The 18,110-nt window shown below is 45.8% G+C and overlaps 2 protein-coding genes across 6 annotated transcripts in view; both read left to right on the top strand.

Annotated features, from left to right (window-relative positions):
* The window catches only part of LOC110495568 (neurobeachin-like protein 1), a 73,674-nt gene extending 67,332 nt beyond the window's left edge, over positions 1-6,342 (top strand). For 2 of the 3 annotated variants that reach the window (XM_036951729.1, XM_036951730.1), the window contains 5 exons: positions 59-175; positions 483-644; positions 1,118-1,266; positions 1,812-1,947; positions 3,163-3,372. In XM_036951729.1, the coding sequence (XP_036807624.1) occupies positions 59-175; positions 483-644; positions 1,118-1,266; positions 1,812-1,947; positions 3,163-3,267 (669 nt within the window). In that variant the 3' untranslated portion in view covers positions 3,268-3,372. Of the gene's footprint in view, positions 1-58; positions 176-482; positions 645-1,117; positions 1,267-1,811; positions 1,948-3,162 lie in introns of all 3 variants that reach the window. The other variant, XM_036951728.1, reaches the window with a different exon arrangement.
* A 712-nt stretch (positions 6,343-7,054) lies between these two features.
* On the top strand, positions 7,055-18,083 carry LOC118941087. 3 transcript variants are annotated; one of them, XM_036951725.1, is made up of 13 exons: positions 7,055-7,671; positions 7,820-7,921; positions 8,056-8,515; positions 8,743-8,880; positions 9,163-9,207; positions 9,329-9,397; positions 9,476-9,567; positions 9,713-9,862; positions 14,281-14,410; positions 14,671-14,785; positions 14,978-15,024; positions 15,127-17,181; positions 17,886-18,023. In XM_036951725.1, the coding sequence occupies exons 3-12, from the start codon at positions 8,324-8,326 to the stop codon at positions 16,951-16,953; spliced, it is 2,805 nt and encodes a 934-aa protein (XP_036807620.1). In that variant the 5' UTR covers positions 7,055-7,671; positions 7,820-7,921; positions 8,056-8,323; the 3' UTR covers positions 16,954-17,181; positions 17,886-18,023. The 3 variants fall into 3 exon arrangements, with proteins under 3 accessions (XP_036807620.1, XP_036807621.1, XP_036807619.1); XM_036951726.1 differs by having other exon boundaries at positions 7,820-8,515; positions 17,964-18,083; XM_036951724.1 differs by having other exon boundaries at positions 7,820-8,515; positions 17,894-18,028.
* The last annotated feature ends 27 nt before the right edge of the window (positions 18,084-18,110 follow it).

Here is an 18,110-nt window from a genome sequence, read left to right as displayed (position 1 = left end):
ACTGAACACTACCCAGGAGTATGAGCGTGTGACTGTGTGTGTTGTGTGTGTCCTACAGGGAGGTTGTCCGGTGGGGCTGTGTCCCAAGCCGGTACAGGTTCTGTATGGACACACTGACGAGGTGCTGAGCGTCAGCATCAGCACAGAGCTGGATATGGCCGTCTCTGGATCACGGGTAAGAGGTTGGTGGGATGGAGGGGTTGGTGGGATGGATGGGTTGGTGGGATGAAGGGGTTGGAGGGGTTGGTGGGATGAAGGGGTTGGAGGAATGCGGGAGGATGAAGGAATGCGGGAGGATGAAGGGGTTGGAGGAATGCAGGAGGACAAAGTGGTTGGAGGAATGCAGGAGGACGAAGGGGTTGGAGGAATGCAGGAGGATGAAGGAATGCAGGAGGACGAAGGGGTTGGAGGGTTGGATGAAGAGAAGTTTGAAGGGTTGGTTGATAGATGGATCTTGCTGATGTTTTGTTTCTGTGTACCAGGACGGGACGGTGATCATCCACACGGTGCGTCGGGGCCAGTACATGCGGTGTCTGCGGCCGCCCTGTGAGAGCTCCCTGCCTGTCTCCATCCTGCACCTGGCTATCTCTTATGAGGGGTGTGTGGTGGTTCACACCTGTGTAGAGGGCAAGGCCACGCTCAAGGTACACTAACACATGTTCTTAATATGTAGTTGAAAATGTCGTGATCGTCTTCTCTAAAAAATCTTAATGTGTTTTGGTGCAGGAGTCTGACCAGGCAGCTACGGCGTGTGTGTGTGTGTGTGTGTGTGTGTGTGTGTGTGTGTGTTTAGACGGACAGCCCAATGCAGATATTTTATTCATGACCAGTTAGATCAGCTCAGAGAAAGATCTGATGTGATTGGTCATTGAACCAATTAGTGGAAAGAATATCAGAATTGGACTGAATGAAGCCATAGTGACTTAGTTGGTGAGCTACAGAGGGTGAGTGAGTTGGGGAGTAAGTTATTTGCTTAGTGAGTGACTGACTGACTTAGTTGGTACAGTACGTCATACATAACTCAACATGATGCTTAGCAAAACGCTAGTTAACCACTAGATGGTACATTATGATTGGGTCCTGGTGTACGATTGTCTCTCATCCTGTCCCTGTTTAGGATAAGAACGGCCTGCACCTGTACTCTGTCAATGGGAAGCACCTGTGTACGGAGGGCCTGAAGGAGCAGGTGACAGACATGTGTGTGTCTGGGGAGTACCTGGTTATTGGCAGCGAGCAGGGCTTCCTCTCCATACGAGACCTGTACAGGTGACCTTGTTTCCTGTGTGTGTTTGTCTGTCTGTGTGCTTGACTGCACGCATGCATCTACAGGGTTTTTGCTGTATCAAGAAGGGTCTTAGGTGGTAAGGGTGGCAATGGCCGCTGAACAGCTGATTTTTACAGCATTTTTACAAATGTTTCCATTGAGCTGAGAGAAAATACTGCAGTATTAAAGCTAATTTCCTGCAATTCTATGCATTTTACCATGTCTAATACTGTGTTCCTTTACTCAAACATAACAATATTAATACTTCTAAATTGATTGTTTTTGTCATTTTCAATTCTCCCTGACTGTAGTTTTTATTTTGGTGATTTGTTAGTTCTCAAAGATTATCTCCATTTATCTTTTCTACATACTTTATATCTGGTTTTAGTCGTTTACACTGAAAACGTTTTCACCCCCAAAACAAAATCATATATGCATACATAGAGTTTATTATTATTATTAATATATATATCAGGGATTTTTCTATCTGTTTAACCCAACCCTTCACTCTGTCTCTGTCCCCTCCCCTCCTCTCTCCTCCGGGCAGCCTGTCCCTGTGCGCCACCCCCATGGCAATGCGCGTGCCCGTACGCTGCGTGTCTGTCACCAAGGAGCAGAGCCACGTGCTGGTGGGCCTGCAGGACGGCAAGCTGATCATTGTGGGCGTGGGCAAGCCGGCCGAGGTAAAGAGCTCATTCAGAAACTACATCGCCCAGAGCCTGGAGGGCTCACCCCTCATGGCAATGCCACTGCTCGCCCCGCTGAGGGTGCGCTCGCCCGTCCGCAGGCTGAGCCTCCGGGACAAGTTAATGTTTAACCCCCAGGGCCCTGACCCCTGACCCCCTGAGCAGAACATCCCCCTCAATTCAATAAAAAAAAAATGTATTTACCTCAGAGGGAACTTCATAAACTCACCCTACAAACTACCACCGCATACCATTCTCTCTCTGTTGTAGTGCTAATAGTTTGTCCTAAATGACCTGTCCTTCCTTAGCCACATACACCTCGGTTGTGTTCATTAGGCACCAAACGGAAGAAAACGGACAAACAGCGGAGGAGCTACCTGGACTTTTTCCCCCCGTTTTCTGTTGCGTGCCCTAATGAACATGACCCTGTTTCTGGGGCGAAGCAGGACCCTGGCCCATTCTTGCCCTGCAAGGATTGGTGACCACACACACACAGTAACACTTGAGACATTCCATAAACGTCTCTGAATGAATACAACACACCCTCTCCTGGAATATTACTGTGAAATGAAAACATGGGCTTCCGTTTACCTCATTCTAACCGAGGAATGACTTCTTTTTGGGCCTTGGGATGGTGTTGTCCAATATTGTTTACCGGAAGTGTTACTATTATTGACTGATTTTAATATGTATTGTTGTGACATGCTGTGAATTGCCTTGGATGAACACCTCTGCAAATTCAAGCCATATAAACTATATTAGTAATAAGCTACGCTATAATAAGATGCACTAGGCTGTAATTTATTCCCACCTGCTCTTCAAGTGAAAATGGTTTAACCCTTATTGTCTTCCTGCTCTTCAAGTGAAAATGGTTTAACCCTGATTTCTTCCTCCCTACTGGTAGACATGAAAGTAAGGTTAACTCTGGGGCTGTAATGATGGGATAGGGAGGGACACAGGGAATCACCCTCGAATCAATTGATAATTTGATCCCCTCCCAACTTCTCTCACCTTTCTTTTATACAAATGGACCTGCCTCAAAGTGAACCAAGCTTTGGTTTTGAACTGGCACTACATCATTCCAACATTTCTGAACTAACCGATCACTCATAAATCATATCCTGCTTTTTGTTTGTTTCTTTTGACTTCACACTTTCCTCCTCATCTCTCTCCTCTTCCTCACTTCCTCCTCCTTTCCTCCACTCTTCTCAGATGCGTTCAGGCCAGATCACTCGTAAGCTGTGGGGCTCCAGCAAGCGCCTGACCCAGATCTCCTCTGGAGAGACAGAGTACCAACCAGCCTGCAACCAGAACTGACCCCCACAACCACCCCTTCCACCCCTCCCACTACCACCACACCCCCTCACCCTGCTGCCTGCCTGATTGGCCCGCAAGCCCTGCCAATCATCACAGTCTACCCAATCAGATTTGAACCACCCCTCGTTTTGATTTGACTGATGACTGTTTTGGGGGAATCTTACTCTCCTTTTTTGTTCCTCCCTCTGACTTGGGAAGGACAGACTGACCCACGAGTGGAAGACGGGGGGTGTGTGTGTGTGTTTTAACGGTGTGTAAAGGTTAGGCGGATGAGTAGGGCAGGTCAGGACGGACCAACCGGCGCCGGTGTCGAGTTTCTGTGTGTGTGTTTTAACGGTGTGTAAAGGTTAGGAGGATGAGTAGGGCAGGTCAGGACGGACCAACCGGCGCCGGCGTCGAGTTTTGGATCCAACTGTAGGTGCATACATCCCCTCACCCCCCCTCCCCTTCAATGACACACATGGCCATTACTCTTCATCTTCCTCCATCATCACTAGCACGGTCAGGCCAGTGGCTCCCACTACTACAGAGACCCTCTATGCAGACACACACTACAGCAATCTGAGCTGACCTCTGACCCCTCCTCCTCTCAGGCCCAAGGAATGAAGGGGATCCCCTAACGTAGAAATGTAATTACTCCAATGGGAACACTTAACCTGGTTGACGGTCCACCCATCACATCACACTGACATATATTTTATATTTCTCTGGTCATCAAGATGACCCACTTCTCCGAACCCTGAACCCGAGACCACTGAGCAGTGTGTGTGTGTGTGTGTGTATGTACGCTCTTTTGTGTTTCTGTGTGTTGTCTCTCGCTGGTTGTTTTCTCCCGTGGGCTTTTGTTGACTTGGTTTTGCCTTCCAGTCTGACTAGGCTGTGACCGATGCCTCAGGGCTCCTATGCAGCAGTAAGGGGCTATGTTCAGTCACAATACAATGTTTTTGGTTTAGTTTTTTTGTTTGATGTTACTGATAATTGTAGTTGTTTTTTACAGATGCGTGCATGTGTATAAGGTCTGTGGTTAGGTTGTGTTTAGCGTGGCATTTCCGGCCCACTCCTCATTTAGTATAGAGTTTGCTAATGTACACTTGCATAGACTCCTCCCTATTGGAGAAGCCTGTGACTGCGTTCCATGTCATCTCTATTGCAATCTCAGTAGATTTCTATATGACATTTAATGTGGTTTCTGAAACGCTGAACACTTCTCCAGGCGTTGTGAAATCTGATAATCGGCAATAAAGACGACCATGAACGCACCCAAAGTCCGCTAGTTTGACACTACAGAAGAAGAGAGAAGCCTAGTGTTGTAGAATCACTAGCTACCCCATACCGTGCCCAAAGGACTCGCTCCCCTCAAACACTACACTCTTACACACACTGCAAGCTTCTCACACTTGTGTTAGACCGCATGCTTCGGAGGGATGAACCATACTGAACCTGGCTTAGTGTGCAATGTTTAGCTCTAGATCCATCCTAGAATGTTTTTATGTTACTTGAATCAATGTTTATTTATGAATGAAAATGAGCTTTTTTCCCCGTAGGCTATTTAAATTCACACTACATTATTTGTATGTTTTTAAGTGGTGCTTCAGTTGTTCAACAAAGATTTATGCTGCGAAAAACTGAAGATGGTGGATCGATCCACCTTTCACAATGGGAGGGGAGACTTTCTAAGGGCTTTTGAGATGTCAGTGTTACAGCAATACAGTTCCTTCCTCTGCTCCGCTGACTGTGCATTGGTACATTCCAGCCTCTTGTCAAGGCTGAACTAAAAAAAAATCTCCAGTCTTCCTGGTTTTTCTGACCGGGACGACGCGATTGGGAGATTAAACTTAATTCTGCCAAGGGACATCCCAAACGGCTGTCATCTTCCAACAGTCAGAATCACCTCAGTGTTCCTCCTCCTTCCATAATTGTCTCTTAGTTGGGAGCCATGTCAGCTAGTTAAGGTCCTCTGGAGTTCCATAAATGCAGTAACGTCACTAAACGTGTCTGTGAACCGGGCCAAACGTGGCTTTTTGAGATTTCGTGTGTTTTTATGTCAATGTTTGAGATTATGAATGATTTCACCCCCCATTGAATCCTTATGGTTGTTATGCTCCTGTCAAATCAAAATGACAGTTTGGTCGGGGTAGGTCATCTGTTGCATAATGTGAGTGTGTATGTTCATGATGACAGTAGTTTCTTAAAATGCCAAATTCCTTATTTCCTTGTCATATCATTTGCCTTCTTGGTAACAATTCAGTGATTCTGGTTCTTATCTATCATGGACTTAGAATCATTCATTCTGATTCTATGGTGGTTATAGATTAGGCATCAGACTTCTATGTGCAGTGTGGTTGTTTTTGGTCTTCTCTTTTAAGTCTCTCCACAATCTGTCCGGAGAATACAATCACAGACCAACGTGTGCCCTTTTTTAACCAAGAGGCCGTTTCAATAAGTTTATTTTTAATTGTTTATGCTGATGTGTCTCGATGGCATACTCCTTTAAACTGTTTCCATTCTTATCAGGATGTTATTACTCATTTTTTCCAAATATCGTATTTAATAAATGTTTCTATTTTTGTCAATCTTAGTTTGTCAGGCAGACGACACCACTATCTTGTTTTAGGACTCTCTTCCGACCCCACCACTGAAACAGTGCCTTTTTATCCACGTTGCATCATACAGACAATTATCCGGTTCGTGTGTAGAATTCTTTGTTTTACCCTTCCCTCCATGATAACCCATGGATAGCAGCATTCCACAAACTTAACATCCAATAGGAACCAAGAATCTAGAACTGTAAACAAAGTTGACTAAAAATCTGAAATATATTGGTGTCTTACCTTAGCTGCTTGCTCTGTGACTGTCACCAAAATGGATGTGTGTGTGTATATCTGATTTATAAATACTGGTGTATAATGTACAGCATGATTTTTATTTTAGTGGATTTTAATTGTACTTTTTGCACTTTCCAGGTACTAAATTGTAAGTGATTGTTTTAAATGTTTCCCTGGTCCATTCTGTACAGACAAACTGCTTTGTATACACAAGTGGAAAGTAATCATTAAAGTCTTGTCAAAAATGTCATTCATATGTATGGCTGATTTGTAGCTGTGAAAATAGGATACTGTGTACAAAACATTAGGAACACCTTCCTAATTTGGAGTGCCCTATTTTGCCCTCAGAACAGCCTCAATTCGGTGGGGCATGGACTCTACAAGGTGCCGAAAGCATTTCACAGGGTTGCTGGCCCATGTTGACTCCAACGCTTCCCACAGTTGTCAAGTTGGCTGGATGTCCTTTGGCTGATGAACCATTCTTGATACACACGGGAAACTGTTGAGCATGAAAAACCCAGCAGCATTGCAGTTCTTGACACAAACCGATTCGCCTGGCACCTACTACCATACCCCGTTCAAAGGCACTTAAATATTTTTGTCTTGCCCATTCCCCCTCTGAATGGCACACAATCCATGTGTAAAAAACCTTAACCTGGCTCCTCCAGTTCATATATGGATTGAAGTGGATATAACAGGTGACATCAATAAGGGATAATATAATTCACCTGGTCAGTCTGTCGTGGAAAGAGCAGGTGTTCCTAATGTTTTGTACAATCATCATAAATGCATGTTTTGTATTTTAAACAGTACATAAATATTTCACTAGGGGGCGACCAAGTTGTAAAATGCTTGGAGCGCTTACACTGCTGAACATGGGGTGCGTTCGTAAATTCCCTCAGGCTAAATACTCCGATTTCAGAGCACTCTCGTCTGAGTGTGCCAGAGAATTATGAATTTACGAACGCTCAACACCCGTATATGGCCAGTGTCAGTAAACGTCGGCAAAAATGCGTAATTAAATTGTTGCCAGCAGCACAGTTGCAGTCACCAACGCTCTGGATAACATGAAAACAGCCTAACCATCTCTGCTAGGGTGAGAAATGGTCAGTGATGTGAACTCTCATTTTTGTCTGGAAGTAGCTAGCTAACTTTAGCCAGTTAGCTTGGGTGCTTGACAGCCGTTGTGAGGTCAGAACACTCGGATCGCCCCCACTCCTCGACCAGAGCGTCCAGTGTGCGCTCTAAACGTTCCGAGAGCGAAACTCTGATTTTACGAACGGACAATCTGACAAAGCTCTGGGCACACTGACTGGGTGCTCTCTGGCACTCCAGAGTGAATTTACGAACGCTCCCCGGATAGAACAAGGTCTCGCTTGTTTTTGTTGGACCTATGTTGCCATGACAACAGCGCAAGTTCTATCCCTATTTTGAAATCGTTTTCCAGTGGCACATTTGCTTCCTATTTACAAACTTTCTCAGAAAATACTAGTCGCCGAGGTGTATCATGACTGATCCAGTGGCAACGACGACCGAAGGGCCACCAACGGATGGAAAATCAGTCAATCTCATTGGGAATGTAAATATAATTGTAACAACAGGCAGGCATATTTACCCTAGAAATACGCCTACAGTATTTTTCTCAGTTTAATAGATGCACATTGAATCATCAGTTGTCACGGGCATAACACTAGAGGGCTGGGTTGCTACCTGGTTCATTTTCACAGCTGTTGAGAAGAGTATCAAGAGCCGAGCCTGTTCCTGATGACGATGAGGAAGAGGAGGAGCAGCTTCCCCCACCACCACCACTAATTCCACGAGGCCCTCTAGTGAATTTGCATTCTCCTATTGTCAATTCACATTATTATGCTTAGTTAACTGGAATATAGATTTTACACCTGACATGCATATTATTATTACATTAAAGGACTGTAGTGTTTAAAATAGTATATTTTGTTTACAGAAAGGATGTCTAACAGTCCATCTGAAAAACTGCAGGGATTTCAATAAAAACGGTATCCTTCTCAGTGACCCCTAACAGTGAAATCATTAGACCCTATTCACCATGCCAAAGCTTTGTGTGTGTGTCAGTGTGCTAACTAAGGTAGTTAAGTTAGGTCACCTAGCTATCTTAAGATCAATGCATGCCAAAGCTGTGTGTGTGTGTCAGTGTTCTAACTGGGGTAGTTAAGTTATGCCATCGTAAGTGGCCCTGGATAAGTGTCTGCTAAATGACTAGTAAAATGAGTGTTTTCGTGAGCGTTGTGTTCCCAGCTTCCATAAAGAAAGGCACCCAGGGCTTCCTGAGGGCGAGTATTGGGGAGAAGGTGAAGTGTACTATGGTCCAGCCCTACAAGGACTCCAAGGCTGAGCGCTCCAAGTTCCCCCTCTGCTTCAACGAGTGGAAGTATTTCTCCATACAGGTAAGTAGGTATATTAGTTGATGCTCTAGCCAACTTCTCTCTGTCTGGATTCATGTATTGGTCATGTCAAAAGAGTTGGCTACACTGCAGGTACAGTATGGGGCCAGCTATTGCAATACTGTATCGAGAAAGTTGTAAGAATATTATTTTCTGTATCTAACAGGACAGGTTTTTCCTCTATCCAAGACTTTAACACAATCAATCAATGAATCATTTGGATGTTTCAGATTCCTAAGAGCACTGATAACACGCTGGGTGTCTGTGAGTCACACCGTCTGGTGGTGGAGCTCATCTTCTTTGAGCAGGACACGGGCGTTCCCAAGCTCATAGGAAAGACCTTTGTCAAACTGCTGGACATCGTCAGTGTGAGTGACACGGACAGGAGCTATAGGGACGAACCCACCGCCCCTTCATGCTCACCATGCCATGTTTAAATGGGATAATGATAAAATGATGATCATTAGAGTGAGTGTACAAAGCTGTCCAGGGCTCAACACGTGTGGATGTTCTCCACTAAAGAACCAATGGGTCCTTTCTATTTTAGCTTCCAGTCGATGGTACAAGTATTGTCATTCACCTGCTGCTAGAAGGCTGGCCTGCAGGACTAGATATCAACCCTCTTGTCCTCTGTCCTGTTCTCTAATCAGAAATCACAAATGAACCACCTGCTGGAGCTGAGGCTCAAGCGCCAGGTACAGAATATGAATCAGACACCATGGTCCACGTGTGGGACAGTTATATCATGTTCAATGGGAGTTTTGGACAGTGGATTCCTGCATTGACACACGCAATAAAAGCCGACCTGTTTTCCAGATCATCTGTAAGCTGGAGATGGAGATGGTGATTGCGTATGGATCCTTGGGTTACGGATACTCCCACCAGGTTAGAAGGGAGACACATCAGTGTTTGTGTAGATGTGGAGGAAGAATTGATCTTGCCTATCTATTATTTACTCCCTAGTTGAAGCACCCAAATAGAAACATGGAGAGCCTAGTGGAGCGCTCGCTCTTCCTCCGCTGTCCACCACCAGACGACCGCAAAGACCATCACTAGTGAGACACGGACACACTCAAATACTGTACATGAATTCTTAACTATTGACATTCTGACACTGTGACCCTTTTGTGTGAGTTTTTTCCCCCTAGATTTGACAGACCGATATTCTCCCATGTAACATATCGCTCCCTGTGTCTACAGTAATGTGGTCACTCCTAAGCCAGTACCTTATTCAGACTTTATCGCAGCGCTGATGTACAGAGAGACCACCAACCCAGACAACAGAACGACTTACCCCTCAAACAGCACAATATCCCCCATCATCCTGGAATGTATGGAGAAGAGGGGCAGGTACGGTTTATTATGGAATCTCATTCTGGGTTCAAAGGTCAAAGTGTATACTGTTTTCAGCCCATTTTCTGAAAATGATGCATAGTAGCTACACTAACAAAAACAAATGTCTACTGTCCAAAAACTGCCTTAGTGAATTAATTATATCCAAGGTAAGTGGAACATAATGTTAAATAACCATAATATAAAAGGATCTGATATTGCTAAGTGGTCAATTTAGTGTTAGAAAGAACAGGAAGGATGTAGGTAGCAAACGTCCCAAATGATTCCCTACAGTGACAATAAAAAGTGTGTGAACCCTTTGGAGTTACCTGGATTTCTGCATAAATTGGTCATCACATTTGATCTGATCTTCATCTAAGTCACAACAATAGACAAACATAGTGTGCTTAAACTAATAACACACAAATTATTGTTTTGTTGTTGTCTATACTGAAAACATCATTTTAACATTCACAGTATAGGTTGGGAAAAGTATGTGAACCCCCAGGCTAATGACTTCTCCAAAAGCTAATTGGAGTCAGGAGTCAGCTAACCTGGAGTCCAATCAATGAGATTGGAAATGTGGGTTAGAGCAGCCTTGCCCTATAAAAAAAACTCAGCAAAATTTGAGTTTGCTATTCACAAGAAGCATTGCCTGATGTGAACCATGTCTCAAACAAAAGAGACCTCAGAAGACCTAAGAATAGTTAACTTACATAAAGATGGAAAGGGTTACAAATGTATCTCTAAAAGCCTTGATGTTCATCAGTCCACGGTAAGACAAATTGTCTATAAATGGAGAAAGTTCAGCACTGTTGCTACTCTCCCTAGGAGTGGCCGTCGTGCAAAGATGACTGCAAGAGTACAGCGCAGAATGCTCAATGAGGTTAAGAAGAATCCTAGAGTATCAGCTAAAGACTTACAGAAATCTCTGGAACATGCTGACCAGGTCGCTAGGTGTACGGTGTTTCCTCCGACACATTGGTGCGGCTTCGTCTCTCCCGAGCCCGTACGGGAGTTGTAACGATGAGACAAGACAGTAACAATTGGATACCACGAAATTGGGGAGAAAAAGGGGGTAAAAAAAAGAATGGTGTGCATGGGAGGACACTACGAAAGAAGCTGACGGTCTTTGGGCTGGTTTGCTAACTACCTCTCTCAAAGAGTGCAGTCTATATAAAGTCAGGAAATCTGCTGCCTGTCACCAAGGGAGTACCCCAAGGCTCAATCCTAGGCCCCACACTCTTCTCAATTTATTAGGAAGCTCTCATCCATTTATACTCAGCTGGCCCCTGCCCGGATTTTGTGTGAAATGCTCTACAACAAAGCTTTCTTAGTGTCTAACAAGCTTTCTCTACCCTTAACCTTGTTCTGAACACCTCCAAAATAAAGATAATGTGGTTTGGTAAGGTGTGAATACTACCTCTGAGGGCTTTGAGCTTGAGGTAATCACCTCATAGTCACCTCATAGAAGTACTTGGGAGTATGGCTAGACTGTGCACTGTCCTTCTCTCAGCACATATCAAAGCTGAAGGCTAAAGTTAAATCTAGACTTGGTTTCCTCTATCGTAATCGCTCCTCTTTCACCCCAGCTGCCAAACTAACCATGATTCAGATGACCATCCTACCCATGCTAGGCTACCTGGGTTGAACTAGTAACTGAAAGGTTGCAAGATCGAATCGCTGAGCTGACAAGGTAAAAATCTGTCGTTCTGCCCCTGAACAAGGCAGTTAACCCACTGTTCCTAGGCTGTCATTGAAAATAAGAATTTGTTCTTAACTGATTTGCTTCGTTAAATAAAGGTTAAAAATAAATTTTAAAAGATTACGGAGACTTAATTTATAGATGGGCAGGTAAGAGTGCTCTTGAGTGGCTAGATGTTCTTTACCATTCAGCCATCAGATTTGCCACCAATGCTCCTTATAGGACACATCACTGCACTCTATACTCCTCTGTGAACTGGTAATCTCTGTATACCCGTCTCAAGACCCACTGGTTGATGCTTATTTATAAAACCCTCTTAGACCTCACTCCCCCCTATCTGAGATATCTACTGCAGCCCTCATCCTCCACATACAACACCTGTTCTGCCAGTCATATTCTGTTAAAGGTCCCCAAAGCACACACATCCCTGGGTTGCTCCTCTTTTCAGTTTGCTGCAGCTAGTGACTGGAACGAGATGCAAAAAAACACTCAAACTGGACAGTTTTATCTCAATCTCTTCATTCAAAGACTCAATCATGGACACTCTTACTGACAGTTGTGGCTGCTTTGCATGGTGTTGTCTCTACCTTTTTGCCCTCTGTGCTGTTGTCTGTGCCCAATAATGTTTGTACCATGTTTTGTGCTGCTATCTTGTTTTGTTGATACCATGTTGTTATGTTGTGTTGCTACCATGCTGTGTTATCATGTGTTGCTGCCTTGCTATGTTGTTATCTTATGTCTCTCTTTATGTAGTCTCTCTTGTTGTGATATGTGTTTTGTTTTAAACATTTTTATCTCAGGCCCCCATCCCTGCAGGAGGCCTTTGGTAGGCCGTCATTGTAAATAATAATTTGTTCTTAACTGACTTGCCAAGTTAAATAAAGGTTAAATAAACATTAATTTAAACAAATTTAAAAAGCCATTGCTGTCCAATAAAAACATTGCTGCACGTCTGAAGTTAAAATAGCATCTGGATGTTCCACAGCGCTACTGGCAAAATATTCTGTGGACAGATGAAACTAAAGTTGAGTTGTTGAAGGAACACACAACACTATGTGTGGAGAAAAAAAGGCAAAGCACACCAACATCAAAACCTCAACCCAACTGTAAAGTATGGTGGAGGGAGCATCGTGGTTTGGGCTGCTTTGCTGTCTCAGGGCCTGGACAGCTTGCTATCATTGACGGAAAAATGAATTCCCACGTTTATCAACACATTTTTCAGGATAATGTCTGTCCTTCAAATAGAAGCTCAACAGAGGTTGGTGATGCAACAGGACAACGACCCAAAACACAGAAGTAAATCAACAAGACTGGCTTCAACAGAAGAAAATACGCCTTCTGGAGAGGCCCAGTCGGTCCTGACCTCAAACCAATTGAGATTCTGTGGCATGACCTCGAGAGCAGTTCACACCAGACATCCCAAGAATATTGCTGAACTGAAACAGTTTTGTAAAGAGGAATGGTCCAAAGTTTCTCCTGACTGTTGTGCAGGTCTGATCCACAACTACAGAAAACGTTTGGTTGAGGTTATTTCTGCCAGTTATTAAATCCAAGGGTTCACATACTTTTTCCATTGGGATTGTTTGCACAGTGTGTTCAATAAAGACATGAAAACGTATAATTGTTTGTGTGTTATTAGTTTAAGCATACCGGTTTGTCTATTGTTGTGACGTAGATGGAGATCAGAATACATTTTATGACCAATTTATGCAGAGATCCAGTTATTTCCAAAGGGTTCACATACTTTTTCTTGACACTATATAGTGCATTCCTTTTGACCAGAGCCCTGTGGGATGTAAAGGAACCAGAGCCCTGTGGGATGTAAAGGAAACAGAGCCCTGTGGGATGTAAAGGAACCAGAGCCCTGTGGGATGTAAAGGAACCAGAGCCCTGTGGGATGTAAAGGAACCAGAGCCCTGTGGGATGTAAAGGAAACAGAGCCCTGTGGGATGTAAAGGAACCAGAGCCCTGTGGGATGTAAAGGAACCAGAGCCCTGTGGGATGTAAAGGAAACAGAGCCCTGTGAGATGTAAAGGAAACAGAGCCCTGTGGGATGTAAAGGAACCAGAGCCCTGTGGGATGTAAAGGAACCAGAGCCCTGTGGGATGTAAAGGAAACAGAGCCCTGTGGGATGTAAAGGAACCAGAGCCCTGTGGGATGTAAAGGAACCAGAGCCCTGTGAGATGTAAAGGAACCAGAGCCTTGTGGGATGTAAAGGAACCAGAGCCCTGTGGGATGTAAAGGAACCAGAGCCCTGTGGGATGTAAAGGAAACAGAGCCCTGTGGGATGTAAAGGAACCAGAGCCCTGCGGGATGTAAAGGAACCAGAGCCCTGTGGGATGTAAAGGGACCAGAGCCCTGTGGGATGTAAAGGAAACAGAGCCCTGTGGGATGTAAAGGGACCAGAGCCCTGTGGGATGTAAAGGAAACAGAGCCCTGTGGGATGTAAAGGAACCAGAGACCTGTGGGATGTAAAGGAACCAGAGCCCTGTGGGATGTAAAGGAACCAGAGCCCTGTGGGATGTAAAGTGACCAGAGCCCTGTGGGATGTAAAGGGACCAGAGCCCTGTGGGATGTAAAGGAACCAGAGCCCTGTGGGATGTAAAGGAACCAGAGCCCTGTGGGGTGTAAAGGAACCAGAGCCCTGGTCAAAAGTAGTGCGCTATAAAGGGAATAGGGTACTATTTGGAACGGATCCCTAATGTTAAGTTATTACCCCCATGATGCCCAGGCTACTGCAGATGCATGAGGAGATGGAGGCGTTTGAGTCGTCCGAGGACTCCCTGCAGTACCTGGAGAAACTGGTGATGAAGAAAGGGATTAGAACCGGTACCCCCTGGAGGATGAACAAGAGGTTCAAGGTCTGTCTGTCTGTAACTCAACTCTCTCTCTCTCTCTTTCTATCAACTCAGTTCATTCAGGAAGTCCTATACAGATTTCTCTATTAATTTCCTGAATTGGCCACAATCGTAGTGTGTGTTCTCTGTAAATGCTTTATTTACACTAACCCTGTGTGTATATTCAATTCTATGTCAATGACCCTCTTGGTTGGGCTGTAGGGCAGTGTTGTGTCCTGTAAAGCAGTATATCTGAGAGGGTTTTGTCTGGTGTGTGTTTGCAGGTTCTCTCTAAGTGGAGGAAAAAGGCAACGATGGTCTCCAAGCTGCTCAATTTTGGAGGCTGTTCAGAGGCGGCGAAACAACAGAGAGACAACATGTTGCCCACGGGGCCATTGGGTTGGGCAACCTTTCACTCATGGACACACACTCATGGACACACACACACACACTCACGGACACAAACACACACATACATGGCTAAACTCGGCAATGGCAAAAAGACAGATAGGATGTTGCATATGGATTTCTCTGGTTAATATCAATATCCATGGCAGTGCTGATTTTGATGTCACTGTTTTTATGTTGCAGGTGTGACTCCCCCTGTGCCACTTTTAAAGCGCCTTGCCATGCAACAGGTACTGCTGATCTGTGTTTATACACACACACACACACACACACACACACACACACACAGAGAGTATCTTTCATGTGTAATTTCTTCTGCTGTTTCCTTACAGGAGAAAATACCCTTAGTCAACGAGAACGAAGTGTCTGAAATGAGCAAGCCTCCATCTCCCAGAAAGATCCTGGCTGCAGAATCTGGCCTGTCCACATGTATGGCCTCCACCCAGGTTGCCCAGTCAGCCCCATTCTCTCCACCTCCATCTGATCAATATACCACACCGCCAACAGTAGCCACCCCACCTACATCAGCCGTGGCCCATAAGGCATCTCCCCCTAGCAGTGTGGCCTCCAGCTCCATGGACCACCTTGTCCAGTCCAGGGCCAGCTCTTCCCCCAGACACATCACCCTGGTCCTGCCTGAGGGTCCCGCCACCCCAGCTTCCACCTCAGCCTCAGCCTCCACCTCCGCTCAGCCCAGTACCAGACACATCCCTAAACCCACCAATGTGGCCATTCCCATCCACCTGACCTCCCTCTGTGTTCTTACTACCCTGGAGGAAGAAGGAGAGGAGGAAGACGGAGAGGAGGAGGAGGAAGACAGAGAGGAGGAAGACAGAGAGGAGGAAGACAGAGAGGAGGAAGAAGGAGAGGAGGAAGACGGAGAGGAGGAGGATGGGAAGAAAAAGGAGGTGCATGCTACAGTATCGTCCTCCCTCCTCAAGACGCTCTCCTCTCTGACGCTGACCCCCAAGGTGGCCCTCCATGCCACCCTGGTGCACTCGCGCCAACAGAGCAGGCATGGGCAGCTGGAGGAATGTCAGCCAGCTAGCCCCAGCTACCAGCAGGAGGAGTGTCAGCCAGCTAACCCCAGCTACCAGCAGGAGGAGTGTCATCCAGCTAACCTCAGCTACCAGCAGGAGGAGTGTCAGCCAGCTAACCCCAGCTACCAGCAGGAGGAGTGTCAGCCAGCTAACCCCGGCTACCAGCCTTACCAGGAGAGCCCGTCCAGGGGGAAGAGTGACCGAGACCAGGGGAGGACTGGTAGTGGTGCCGCTGGAGGAGTGAGGGAGTCGGGGTGGACCCAGACCCAGAGAGAGGCTGCTGGAATGGGCAGCATTGGAAGTCGGTGGAAGCTGAATTTTGCTGGGCTTGGCTCTCTTGGTTCCGGAGGGCAGAGGAGGGAAGAAGATGCCCCATGCAGCAGCACTGCCTTCAGGTCCCCTACACTGATCGACCTGGCCCCACCACGGCTGCTGGGGGCCTGGACCGAGAACATTGCCACTGTGCCGATACCCATAGGAGGGGGTGGGGGAGGCCTGGACTGGAGATCTGGAGGTCTGCCTGCTGCCCAGAGAACCAGCCCGACTCTCTGCTCTCAGTTAATCTCCCCCCTGTCCATCCCACCGGCATCCGACCCTCTGAGCCAAAGCCCTCTGACGCGCTCCCCCCTGCCGCACCTCGGCTCACGGGCCACTGACACACCTTCTCCAGACCTGGAAACCTGGACCCTAGATAGTTCTCCCTTCCTCGGTGGCATGCTGTGTGAGTCCAACCCTCCAGATCTACATGTAGGCCAAACCAGTGGTGGCAGCAACACTGACAGGCACACCCAGAGATCAGGAGGAGCCAGCTCCAGCACAGAACCACTCACCACACTCCACTCCTGGCTCAGCAGTGACAATCTCCCCACCGGAGCTGGCTCAGACTCTGGACAGTGGTCCCTCCTCTCAGAGATCGACATGTCACCACTCCGCAGCGGACTGGTCTTCTCCCCCCTTACCCCCATCTCCACCTCCGACCCCCTCACCCCCAGCTCCTCCCATACCAGAAGCACCAGAGGCAGCAAGCCAGGCAAGGAGAGACCCAGGATTGTGGAGACACCGCATTCCCCATATCACAGGCGCAACAGAGACCACAGAGATTATTATGGGAAGATGTAGCAAAAATATATATTTTTTGGCAGCCTATTTTGTCAAGTTCATTGCCTTTTACTTGGGTTATCTAAGTATTAATTCAAATGTTTATTTTATCAAAGAATTTAGTTAAGACGAATGTTTTTTTATTGATAAAATAGGACAGGGCCTCTAAAGCGGAACTAATTTAATGAGGGGTTTTGTTTCAGTGAAAGCAGAGGAATGTTTTGACCGCAGGACCGTTCCCAAACTTTGGTATGTGCATTCATTCTCGGGAATTTATTTTTTATAATAAACTGTTCCCAACCTGAATAATTTCATATCACTTACGTAAATTGAATAAGCACAATTAATGAAAATTATGCTAAATACTTTTTGTCGCGTACTGCATGCATAACGTTACTTTGATATTGGCTTGTTGAATATTCACTTCCTAAATATTGTCACATGCTAAAGCAAGCTAACATAAACATTGCATAAAGCGAGTTGGCTACGTTTTCTATTTACCATTTGCATTACATTAGTTTGCTCACTAACCTCTGAAATATGCGCTGTAAAATAATGGCATTTGCTAGAAATACCAAGTATTCCCGAAAACAACCTCCTTACATATCCCCAACAACCTCAAGTTGCTGCTAGTGGTCGGCTCATATAGATGGTGTGTGATTATGCGGTTAGGACAGCAGCGTCTAACACGTTTTAACAGATCTGTGTCCAGACTGAGTCTCGTACTTTAACGTGGCTGATTTAGCGACTCACTGACTCCATCCAATTTAGTGTCAAGAGTAAGCGAACAGAGACGTTACCATTATATGACTTGTGCTTCTGTCAAGTGATGACAAGCAGATGATGCCTGTACTATAAGACAGCAATTTGCATGATCCTAGATAACCACAGCCTTTCATGGTTGTAGTTCATTCACAAGACAAGGGAAATATGACAATCTGGTTGCTCCTCAGCCCTCTAGGTGGTTGGTGCTGGCCTGGTGATAGTCTGCCATGGAGAGAGATGGGAGTAATGTTACATCATCTCTCTAGGTGGTTGGCGCTGGCCTGGTGATAGTCTGCCATGGAGAGAGATGGGAGTAATGTTACATCATCTCTCTAGGTGGTTGGCGCTGGCCTGGTGATAGTCTGCCATGGAGAGAGATGGCAGTAATGTTACATCATCTATCTAGGTGGTTG

Source organism: Oncorhynchus mykiss, chromosome 18 (genome assembly GCF_013265735.2).
Source record: "Oncorhynchus mykiss isolate Arlee chromosome 18, USDA_OmykA_1.1, whole genome shotgun sequence".
NCBI classification, from domain to species: Eukaryota; Metazoa; Chordata; class Actinopteri; order Salmoniformes; family Salmonidae; genus Oncorhynchus; species Oncorhynchus mykiss.
The sequence above is the reverse complement of the archived record's forward strand: the minus strand, read 5'-3'. Positions and strand labels throughout refer to the sequence as shown.